The sequence below is a fragment of the Lemur catta genome, chromosome 10 (genome assembly GCF_020740605.2).
Source record: "Lemur catta isolate mLemCat1 chromosome 10, mLemCat1.pri, whole genome shotgun sequence".
Taxonomy (NCBI): domain Eukaryota; kingdom Metazoa; phylum Chordata; class Mammalia; order Primates; family Lemuridae; genus Lemur; species Lemur catta.
The window spans coordinates 21,766,536-21,779,369 of NC_059137.1; the positions used below are offsets into that span (position 1 = coordinate 21,766,536).

Here is a 12,834-nt window from a genome sequence, read left to right on the forward strand (position 1 = left end):
AGTACCAAATCTGAACCAGGCACTTTACTTTGTAGGCTTCCAATGGGTATTTGTTCAATGAATGGATGAATGAATGATCACAGCATGCTTCAGAACTCTTCCCACTAGCTTATCCTACACATAGAGGACTTTACATTATGACTGCATTGTAGATCTTTGTGCCCTAAAGACTTTTTGGTGTAACCTAAAACAGAGCTGTGCCTTTGGACAGGGAACATAGGGATGGTGACATCCAGAGGCCATCAAGGTCTGGTACTTTAACTCCTGAAACATCTGACTGTCTCCTCCTCTCCAGTACCTTCACTGTTGACTCATGTGAGCACATACTGCCACCACTCACCTGGACTACTATAACACCTTTTAATACAGCTCTTGTGTCCCAGCCTCTTCCCCAGTATTATCAGTGTGATCTTCTAAGATAATGAACTGTGTCCCTCTGCTCCCCATGTAGGACATTTGTGATATCACATGTAGAGCCTTTCACAGGCAGCTCCAGCCCATCTTTCCAGTAACAACTCCTCTGGCTCTGTTGAAATTTACTCTCAAGCCTCTCAACTCCTTGCTTCCCTAAACATTCTGCATGTGTTCATGCCCTAATGTCTCTGCTCATGCTATTCCATCTACCTGAAATACCTTTCCATGTGTTCCCCGAGGCTGAGTCAACTGTTCTTCATATATGTCCCGCTATATTTTATACATCTTTTTCTATATACTTGAAGTTGAAGTTGTTGGTTTCTCTGCCTCCTTCTCTAAAACTGCTATCCCGAGGGCAGGGGATTTGACATTCATTTTTGTATCTTCACCAGCCAGCACAGTGATTGTCATATAGTTGACCCTGAAAAAAGGTTTGATAAATTGAAGTGCAAGTGACTTGTCCAGAAGCTTAGTAGAAAAAAGACTAAGACACATATTGACTATATCCCTGCTCCCAATATAGTCAATGCTCCTATTAAACCCTGGGTCGTTTTAAAAATGATTCTCAGAAAAAATAAATTATCTCTTTAGGATATAATCTAGCAGCCTAAGCTTTGGATAAGTAATAGGTATGACTTGAAATAAAAGAAGAGGAAGAGGAAGCAATCAGCAGTTTAGGCTATTCCTATACCAACACAGGCAGAGGACCATGGTGCAAAGCAACAATCCCATCCCTCTTAGTGAACAAGTAGGAGACCCACCCATCATAACTTCCACCAAATCATCTACTTTTTCTATGCCTCATTTCCCAACAGGAAAATAAAGGAAACAACCTCTTTCTTTGTTGAACTCGGGCAATGTTGACCCTGGAAATAAAATTGCTATATAGATAACAGAGAACATTTTGTTTTTGTGTTTTTTATTTTTTCTAGCAGAAGAGCTTTCAAAAACTTTCCCATGACAGCATCCCATCATAATCCTAAGGAGGAAACCCACAGTGTTAACATTTGTGAGGATAATTCTCAAATTCTTTGTCCATAAACAAGTACACTGGAAGACAATGGTAACGAAGTTTGCTTTTTAAAAAAATCTCCATATTCAGTAATAATGTCATAATGCCTTCATAAATACTCCACAATTTTATTTATGCTTCACAATCTATATTTAAAAAGTAACCACATTTTGAAACATACAGAAAAGTATACAGAATAATACTAACTAAAGTATGCTCACCATGAACCAAAGGGCTTTGCATAGATTAATTTAATCAGTATATCAACTCTACAGGATAGATACATTATTATCTTCGTTTTACAAATGAGAAAGCTAAGCCACAGAGAGGTTAACTTACCTGCCAAAGTTACCCAGAAAAGGAGGGGCAGAGCTAGGATTTAAGCCCAGGCTGTTGTGTGTCTGGAGTTCTACCCTTACACACTATGCTAAGGTTGCCTCCTGTTAACATAAACTTATATTTCCACCACTCAGATTTAAAAAATGTTAACATTTTGTCCTATTTGTTATATATGTATTTTAAGAATGTTATAGATACAGTTCTAGTTTCTCATGTACCCATTCCCATCCCCCACAAAGACAACCACTATCACGCATCTAGAGTGTCTACTTCCAGTCCACACTTAAGTGTGTGTGTATGTGTGTCTGAATAACATACAATACATAGCAATGTTCATGTTTTTTAAAAAAGATATGGTATTCTAATAATATTCTAATACAATAATATTCTGCAACTTTGTTTTCAAGATTTATCTATATATCTATATGTATATATATCCATATACATATATACATATTTTTTTCCTTTGGAGACAGGGTCTCACTCTGTCACACCAGCCAGAGTGCAGTGCCATGATCATAGCTCACAGCAACCTCAAACTCCTGGGCTCACATGATCCTCTTGCCTCAGCCTCCTGAGTAGCTGGATCTACAGGCATGCACCATCACACCCAGCTAATTTTTTCTATTTTTAGTAGAGATGGGGGTCTTACTCTTGCTCAGGCTAGTCTCACAATCTTGGCCTCAATCAATCTTCTCGCCTTGGCCTCCCAGAGTGCTAGGATTACATACATGAGCCACTACACCTGGCCAATTTATTCATATTAGTAAATGGCTGATTCATCTATTCCATTGAAAAATATGCCACAGTTGATTCATTCATTTCTCTACTGATAAACGTTGAGGTGTTAACTGACTTTTCCCCTTGTTATCACGAAGTTGCAATGTATGTCCCTGCACATATCTCCTTTTACATATCTATGAAGAAGTCTAAGGCAGATACTTAAAAACTGAATTCCTAGGTTGTGTGATATGCACACCTTTAGCTTTATTAGATATCGTAAATTGCTCTCCAAAGTAGTTGTACCTATTTATGTTCCCACCAGCATGTCGCCATTTTTTCATACCTTCAACACTTGCAATAATTAATATTAATAACTTTTGCCTTTCTGATGGAGTAAAATAGTATATCATTGTTGTTTTAATTTGCATTTCTCTGAGTCTGATGTGGGTATGTTTGACTGGCAAAGCCTAAAGTCACAAACTGTGACCTTGCTGAAATATAAAATTGGAAGGTAAGTTTCTGGCCTATCCTAAGGGGAAGTGCAGGTGCACAAAGGAGGGAATTCCCTCATACAGGAAGAGAGTTCAAAGTTATTGGGTGGCCAGATGGAAGGACAATGTGGCCTATAACTTGGATCCTTCATTTCCTAGATCACTGCTTCTCAAGCTTTAATGTGCATGCAGAGTCACATGGAGATCCTGTTAAATGCAGATTCCAGTTCTGTGGGTCTGGGATGGGGCCTGAGATTCTGCATTTGTAATATGCTCCCAAGTGATGCTGGTGATACTGGCCCATGGACCATATTTTAGTAGAGGAATGGGTGTAGCTGCATAAAATCAGAATCTACTTCACTTCTTAAAGAGTAATGAACACAATTAATGATGATGATGATAATGGAAATAAAAATACTAATAAGGGTGGAAATAATCCATTTATTAAATGTTTATCATCAAGTACTCTCTTTAGGGCTATACCTATATTTTTGCATTTGGTCCTCACAGTAACCCTGCAAAACAGACATTATTACTTTACAATTGAGGAAACTGAGTTTCAAAGAAGTAAAAATGACTTAGTGAAGGTCAGCAGCAGGAGGTAGGGTTGGGAATCAATTCAGATACATCTGATTCCAAACGCTTGAGTGGCCAGGCTCCACTATCGCAGCCCAGAGCTGCCTGCCATATTAATCTTCAGATGTGCACTCCTTTGTGATAAGGAAAATGATGGCAAGGAAAAAAAAGGCTGAATTTTTTACTTTGTCTCCCTTATCTTTCAAAATTTATGTCTCAGGTCTTCCTGCAGGAAACTCCAGGAAAAGGTGTGAACAAGAAAACAAAATTTTAGTCTGCTTCTTCTTGAAAAAGTTATACATTTCTCATGGAATAAGGAAATATATAAAATGTGTACCTATGTATATGCATATACATATATATACACGTAAGCATACACATTTATACATACTTATACCCTTATATTAGAACACTGTTCCAGTATACTCTGCCTTTAAATGAAATGCATAACAACTCTTCCTATCTGCCCATATGAAAAAACTAAATGCTCAAAACAAAACAAAACAAAACAAAAAAACTCACATAAGTAGTAGCAGGTACTGGTCTGCTGTCCCTCTCAAGAATAATACTTAGAATATTCTTAGAAGAACACTCCCACCTCACCCCTACGCTCAGCTATGTGGTTTGTGTAGGGCTGATTTCAATACTGTTTCCAGGGTGGGGGCCAACTGGGTCAGGGGTTACCGGGAATGCTATGGACATAGGTTCTGTCTACTGCTAGATGTGAAATCTGGCAGCACAACCATCTTGGGTCCAAGCAGGGATCGAGTATTGTAGGTGAATCTAATGTGGAAGAAGTCAAGGTGAAAAACAGCAAGGGGAAAACTAGATGCTGTCTAAACTCCGGATATAAGCTTGTTTGAAGATCTGTCCTTGGACTATAAGGCAATTTATTCTCTCCTTAATGTATTTTAACTCAAGTTTTCTGTTTCTGACAAAAGAAACCATTGTTTATTGTGCTATCAGAGACCAAACAACTGGAAGTAATATATACGTTAATCAATTTTTTAAAACTTACTGAATTCAATTTTATATGAGTAATTTTTCAAAAAAGTATATTAAATGATTTAGACTACACTACTCTTTCTCTCTGAATGTACTGTTTTGCACAAAATATAATCAAACAGAAAAATTACCAGAAAACATAAAGAGATTAATAAAAACAGAACTGAAAATAAGAAGCAGACCCAATAATAAACAACAACGTGGTATATGTGGTATATGAATCAATTCAGTGGGGAATAGGAATTATTCAACAAATAATGCTGGGGGATTTGACTGACTGTAAAAATAATGACATGAGATTCCACCCTAAAATATATACCTAATTGTAGAGTTAAACGTTAAAAAAGAAAGGGGAGAGAAGAGGAGAGGAAAGGAGAAGAAAACCATAAAAGAACCATAAAAGAGGAAAATATAGATATTTATGTGATATCAAGGTAGGGAAAGGACTTCCTAAGCAAAATACCAAAGACAGAAAAGATGACAAAGAACAGTCTTCATAAAAATTAAGAAAATCTATACCTCAGAAAATGCTACCAAGAAAATTAAAAGCTAATGGTATAAAGTGGGAAATGTATTCCAACACACGATAGACTATGAGTTATTATTTCTAATATAAAAATAACACATATGAATCTATTATGAAAAGATAAAAATATGTATTTTCAAAAGAAATATATATATATTACAAATCTGATAAGCAAATATTTCTTGCTACCATAAAACTTCTGGGAAAAGGGTTGATTAATAAAAGGGAACCTTGCACAAAAACATAAAGAAAGCTGTATGTATGTGAGTATATTTAATAAATATACATATACACATAAAAATCCAAATCAATGCAATAAAGATTTAAATTTAATTATGACAAATGGCAAAAATTTACATAAAAATCTCAAAAATTAATGGAATCCAAGCTACTGGTAGGTAGTCAATAATAATTTTAATAATATATGTCCTCTTTACTCATTGTTTGCTAAGATTTGAATTGAGCACTATGGCAGGGTTGACATGAAAATTAATGATTTTATCCACACCTTGATTAACATTTTATAACTTTATGAGTTCAGTTCTGAACAGAAATAAGGATGATTTTCCACTAGAGGAATAGAATTTAAATGGCCTTTGTAAAACTAAACAAAAATAGAACAATTTTTCTTTGTTGCTGGTAGACTCAATAGTCATTTGTCAAATTATTATTTAAAAAATATTATTTAAAGATATGCAGTACTTCTGTAATGATCTAATAAAGACTCGAGCTTACACAGCATTCATTTCAAAAGAGCCTGATTTAGCTTTCAGCTAGTTCTTTCAGAATCTTTCTTCTTTGTTTAGTCTCAAGTGTGCTTTACATATTAACTGTGTAAGGTCCATCTGTACAAAGTCATTCATATACATTTGGACATGTTAGAGTCTAAATTTCTTAAAATGATTATCTACTGTAAACAAATATGCAAATACAAATAAATGAATAAAACTTTAGAACACAGAATCTAGTTGGGCGGTAGAGAACATAGGTAAATTATACAGTAACTCTATACACTTCTCACAAAAGAAAAATGTCAATCAGATTTTTATTTGTCCCACTGCTGTTTCTAGTCCAAACAGTGTTTCTCTAAAGCTAATGACATCTCAGCAATATGATATCCTTCCATAGAACAACAGATCAAAACATGAGGACCAGTCCTTAGGAAATCCTTATTACCAGTTCTTCATACTGTTTTTGTTTTTTTTTTTGAAGGTTTAACTCCAAGTCAAACCAGTCCTTCTGAGAGTAAAGCCAAATCAGTTTATGATTGTATATATTACGTGTTATCCTTAGCCATGCTTGCTTTTTATAGCTATTATAAGAAGTGCGATTCCCATGAAGGAAGAACAAAAAATTAAGAGAATGTAATATACACAATAATAAAGGAATTAAAATTATTTCTCTTTCAAATAGGCTGAATTTCTTTTCCCAAATAATTATATAGTAAGATATATATGGTTTAGTAAAGAGCCTCAGTGTCTCATTTACTATCCATTAAGCAGAGGCAAGGAAGTCTTGCACCTTGCTTTGCAGGGTAAGTTAGTGGAAGGGTGGACGACACAAATAATAGTCTTACCAAACTGGTATACTGGACCACTTTGCAAAATACATTTCTGAATTCTACCCTTAAATATAAATGAAGTGAAAATATAGAAAACTCAGGGTAAGTCTATTTATAAAAACATAAATAAATAAAGGCAGGGGGAGGAGCAAATAAAGAAACTAGAGTCAAAACTATTTAAGTGAAAAGGTACTATGTATATCCTACATATATCAACAGTTAGATTTCCTAGAATAAAAACTTTCACCAGCCCTAATAAAGATAACATTTTGTCTAGTGATCTGAAGATTAATCAAAGACCATGTCATTATTCAATGATTAAAGTAAAATTTTTAAAAACATTTTTTTAAAAAGAAAGAGAAAGACAACCCATGACATGGAAGAAAATATTTGCCAATCATATCTGATAAGGGTCTTATATCCAGAATACATAAAGAACCCCTACAACTTACCAATAAAAAGACAATCCAATTTAAAAATGGGCAAAGTATTTAAATAGGTATTTCTCAAAAGAAAATATACACATGGCCAAAAAGCACATGAAAAAAAGTTCAATATCATCAGTCATTAGGGTAATGCAAATCAAAAGCACAAGATACTACTTCACGAGCCCAACAGGATACCTACAATTTTTTTAAACATGGAAAATAACAAGTGTTGGTGAAGATGTGGAGAAAAAGGAATCTTTATACATTACTAGTGAGAATGTAAAATGGTGGAGCTGCTTTGGAAAACAGTTTGGCAGCTCCTTAAAAAGTTAAACATAGAGTTACCATAGGACCCAGCAATTCCACTCCTAGGTAGCTACCCAAGCAAGATAAAAATACATGTCCACATAAAAACTTGTCACAAATGTTCATAGCAGCATTATTAGTAATAGCCAAAAGATGGAAACAATCCAAATGCCCATCAACTGACAAAAGGAAAAATGAAATATGTCATACTCATACAATAAAATATTACTTGGCAATGAAAAGGAAGGAAATGCTACAATATAGATTAACCTTGAAAACATGCTAAGTGAAGAAGGAGGTAATATATGATTCCATTCATAAGAAATGTACAGAATAGGCAAATCCATAGAGATAGAAAGCAGATTAGTGGTTGCCAGGAACTGGGGGGAGAGGAAAAGTGACTGCTAATGGGTATGGGGTTTCTTTCTGGGGTGATAAAAAATGTTCTAAAATTAGATAATGGTGATGGCTGTACAAATCTGTGAATACACCAAAACTCACTGAATTGTACACTTTAAAAGATTAAATTTTATGATAAGTGAATTATATCTCAATAAAACTGTTACTTAGAAAGAAAAATGGATAAACTGAAAAGCGGAATTTTCAATCGGGATATAAGTATTTTCAGTGTGTATTTTATGAATCATACCATGCTTGTTTAAAAAATCATAAATGGATGGTTTCCTTTGGGGATCCTAAAGTTGACAGTAAAATTGGAAAAACATGTTTGTAGAGCAACTTAATTCTGGGAAATTTCAGGGTAAAAGCACAGGTGCCTCGGACTTCTAGGAAGCTTTTCCCAAAATACAGGACTTTTTTGAGAAGGACTGAAAGAAACCAAAATGTGTCACAGATTCCTACTTTTTATATTCTCTGCATGTCTGTTCATCCTTGTCAATGTTTCTACTTCTAGCCTATTAGACTTGAACCACGAACCCAAATACCCCTTATAGAATAATAGCCCAGAACGAATGTCAGAATTAAAGAACATTAGAATGTGAGAATTACAGGTGCAGGGACCTCGTACAATTATTTCACTCTCCTCTCAATCCATTCCAGTTAGGCTCACATGTTCCAGAAATGTGTGTTACCTGATTCTTTGAAATTTTAAGAGAAAAATCATATACTTCTTTGAGAAATGTTCATTGCTTTTTAAAAAAACTTATTTAAACTACCACACCAACTAAAATGAATAGCAATGCCAAGTTGGCTCAGGCAAATAAATAATAATGGAAAAGCATTAGGTCTATTGTCATTATATACCCTACCAACATCATATTGGCTTCAAACAGCAACTAAATACCTTGGTACTGACAGAAAAGCATCTTTTAAAAACTTTCAAAAATAACTTTACTATATAAAAATTCAGCTGACGGTCAGATATCAACCTTAAATCTAACCATGCACTATCAACAGCACAATCTTACAGCTGTCCTCTCAGCCCTAAGGTACATCAACTGGATGCATGGCTTCAATGCTGATGAATTTCCTTTATAGTATCACCTGGATGTAATATATTTCATTGTTTCTATCTTTCTGAGACTAACAAAGGACTAAATTCTAGCAGAGCCAATGGTTTGGGAAGTGCTGACGGCGCGGAATTCTCTGATGCACGTGGAAGAGGGACTTGCTGTCGCCTCACATGCCATACCTGGTATGCACTGTGCTGTGGCCTCAGTGGTTATGGTTGGAGCAACTGGGGCCTGCTGCTGACTGGAGCTCACTTCTGGCTCTGTGTTAACTGAGGGAGAAAGGGCTACCTCACAGGAGGAGACCTGGCTGGGTAGATGGGACAGGAACTCTTCAGAAGCAACATGCTCATCCTGTCCAGGCAGCTGCAGGGCAGACAAAGGAATACTGATCTGTTTGTTAGGGTGGGATGTGCTCACAGGCATCTGCATGGCCACCTGCTGGCCATGGGCACCAGGGGGTCCTCTGTTTGGTGAAGCCAGAGATACCCTAGCAGTCTTCTGGACGATTGGTCTGGAGATCACAGAGGGGGATGCAGACATACCGTGTGGGTCTAGCTCCGAGCTGATGGCAGAGGTTACATGGGAAATCAGCTTAGCAGACCCTACACAGGAGGGACCAGCATGAGTCTGAGGCTTGGGTTTTGCCATCTGTGTCAATGACAGGGCTGGTCCATCAACACCTCCTGTCAGCTCTGCATTTGCCACAATGTAATAATCCTCAGGAATCTCTTGTTTGATTTTCTTGATAATGACGTCATTGCTGCATTCATCTACCATCTGCACCTGGGAGCTTGAATGGAGGGAAGACGCGACTATTCCAGGCCTTTTGCGACTAATGCTTTGAGGCCTTTGGTTTTGGGGTTCAAAGTCACTATCCTCATCTGTAACCGAGGACTCACAAACCATGTCAAAGAGGGTGTTCTCATCTTCATATTCTTCAACAGCTTCATCCAGTTCAGAGGGCTCACTGCAATAGGAGAAATCGCAAGAGTCTCTGGTCCGGTTACAGTCTAGCTTCGCTTTCACTGGTCTCCCAGGGTACCTTTCAACAGGGCTAGTCTGTGTCTCAGAAGGCACCCCGATTATACTGGGACTATCAGAGTTGAAACTTCTGTTATCCTGGAAACAGACTCTCTCTTGGGACCCAGCTCTGCAAGTAGCTGTGAGTGGCCAGTGATAAGCATGGCCAGCACTACAGCCCCACATTGCTGTCAGGTTCCCATGGGAACCTTCTGAAAGCAAGTGTTTCAGGTTTGGAATGAGACTGCAAATGGTCCCATGGCTGTGGGCCCAGCTGACCAACTTGGACAGATTCTCAGATGAGGTATGAAGACAATCCTCCATGTTCCAGGATCAGCAGTGTCTTTCCTAAAAGGAAATAATCAAAATAAGAAGGCATTATTACTCAAGATATTCCCCATGTCTCATTTCTTCCAACTATGATCATTTGGCATAAAAAAGAAATTCGGTTCAAAACTGAATCTAGTTAATATACTGCATACAATCAGGGACTAGAAGAGAATACAGGGAAAAGTAAAAATAGCTGATGACTTATGGTTGTGGATTTGGAGAAAAATTTTGTTAGTTTCCTTTACTGTTATAATTCTTACATAAGAAAAAAGAGAGAAAGCAAAAAAGAAACAATTAAGCAATAAAAAGGAGGGGAGATTTTCACAGGACATTTTACTTCCAAAGTCACACAGAGAAGTATTCAGTCAGCTCCTTAATGATAAAATGTGTATATTACTTGTATTAACCAAGAGGATACACTTCCAATGTCACCCTTAGTCATTAGAAACACCTAGTAAGACAGAACCAACACAGGAGGTTTGCATCCATTCTAGGATGGATGTCAGAGAAGGGAAGTCAATTGTCAGCTGGTCATCAGAAAACAATGCAATTGGGAGTCCAAGGAGAGAATGAGGGGCTAAATTTGGGAAGTGAGAAAGAAAGTCTTCAGCAGGGAAGGGAGAACAGAATGGGAGGACACTCGCTGGAGGGGTAGGCTACAGACCAGAGGCAAAGATGGGGAGGCATCAGCACTCTCACCACCCTTGGCAGCAGCTTCCCACCTCCTGGCTGTCTGAAATTCCTGAAATACTGCCTTTCATTCCACAAGTAGAGGTAAAAGGCATGTCTGGTACATTCCACCATCTGAGGGTCCCATAAACCCCATAATAACCAACTACCAAATAGGAGTAATTCATTCCTTACTGAGCAGGAGACAAAAAGAACCACTTGTCATGAGTCCTTGGCTGGGTGAACATGAGGACAAGACGGACAGGAAAAGTGAAAGGGGGCATGTGGAGTCTGCAAGTGGCTGGAAAGGCTAAGTAAGGCTCTGCGAGGAGGGAGGTCCTGGGAAAATTGGGCAGGGAGGCACAAGGATCTTTGTGTGTGGTTTAGTCTGCCCTGGTCATCTGCAGCTGTGGTGACAAGAGGTGCCTCTCCACTCAGGCACTAAGGCCTAAATGCAATGCCAGGTGGTCATGCCAAAGTACATACCTGAGCCTGTTTCCTGCCTTTATTCTGTGGCTCCCCACCCCATCAGCAGGGTTAGGTAAGTTCAAATCCTTTAACATATTATTGAGGTCTTTACTGATGTGGCCACAGTTGCCTCTTAAGCCTCACTTCCTACTACACGATGGCTTTTCCCTATTCTTCTTCTTGTTCCCTCTTTTCTAAACACAGTTTCTCATCCCACTGGGCCTCTAAAAACTCATTCTTTGGCTTGACATGCAGCCCTTCCCTTTCCTCCCCTGGCAAGCCCCTTCAAAGCTAAACTTGGAGCTGGGCACAGTGGTGTGTGCCTGTAATGCCAGGACACTGAGGTGGAGGCTGAGGCAGAGGAGTGCTTAAGCCCAGGAGTTTGATTTCAGCTTGGGCAACTTAGCAAGACCTCCAACAAGAAAAGGAAAGAAAGAAAAGAAAGACAGAGAGAGAGTGAGAGAGAGAGAGAGAGAGAAAGAGAGAGAAAGGAAAAAAGAGAGAAAAGGCAGGGGGCGGAGAGAGAAAGAAAGAAAGAGAAAAAGAAAGAAACAAAGGAGTAGATTTGGCATGACCAAGTACTTTTTTCACAGCTTGCCTAAACAAAACCAAATAAACTGAATTTGAGGCCACCTCCTGTTGAAGTCTTTCCAGACCCTCTTCCTGCCTCAGAGATTTATTTAGGTTCCCTTCACCCATGCCGCTGTCACCTATTGAGAAATGTGCCTTTGCTGAACTATTATCATTGATTTTCTTGTCTGTCTCCTGGACCCAACTGGGGATTCCCTGAGGGCAGGACTATGACTTAATTATTCACTCATCCATGAGAACCTACTTGGAGACACAGAAATTAATAAGACATGGTCTCGCTCTTGAGATGTTATAATCTATTGTCTGGCATATAGCCATTGCAGAATAAATGAATAAAGAATGAATGAATATATAAATACTGCCAGTGCCATCAACACTAACGAAGTGAACACAAAACTCTCAAATAAGAAACATGAAATTTCCTCCCATCACTTTTATTGTAATCATTCAAAGGATAAGAGGGTTTTCCCTCTGATGGTGTAACCAAAACAGCTGCCTTGTGTATGAGAGTTAACATGTGAGCAATCAGAGTTCACGAAGCAGCACAGAAAATGGAGAGAACAGTGACCAATCAGGGAGTCAGGAACTTCAAATTCCAGGCCTGGAACTGCTGTCTGGGGCCTCAGACAAGTCACTAACTATGCCTAAGCCTAAAATGACAAGACTACATGATCCTACGCTTTCCTCATACTCTAGCAATTTAGGGACTTATTTATACTTCTTTCATACAACTTTAGTTAAAGTAGAAATGCAGATAAAAGAGAAAGATGCGTATGTGTGTGTGTGTGTGTGTGTGTGTGTGTGCATGTGTGTTCTAAACTTCTTAACACAGCTATTTAATTGGTGTAGCAGAGACTGCTATTTTGCCTACCCAATGTCCATTCTCTCTTACTCCTTACAGAG

The 12,834-nt window shown here is 38.0% G+C and overlaps 1 protein-coding gene across 5 annotated transcripts in view; it reads right to left on the reverse strand.

The window, feature by feature from the left end:
- The window catches only part of KIAA1958 (KIAA1958 ortholog), a 140,009-nt gene that overhangs the window by 63,936 nt on the left and 63,239 nt on the right, over positions 1 to 12,834 (reverse strand). For all 5 annotated transcript variants that reach the window (XM_045563613.1, XM_045563615.1, XM_045563616.1 and 2 more), the window contains exon 2: positions 9,033 to 10,221. In XM_045563613.1, coding sequence (XP_045419569.1) covers positions 9,033 to 10,197 — 1,165 coding nt within the window. In that variant the 5' untranslated portion in view covers positions 10,198 to 10,221. The remainder of the gene's footprint in view (positions 1 to 9,032; positions 10,222 to 12,834) is intronic.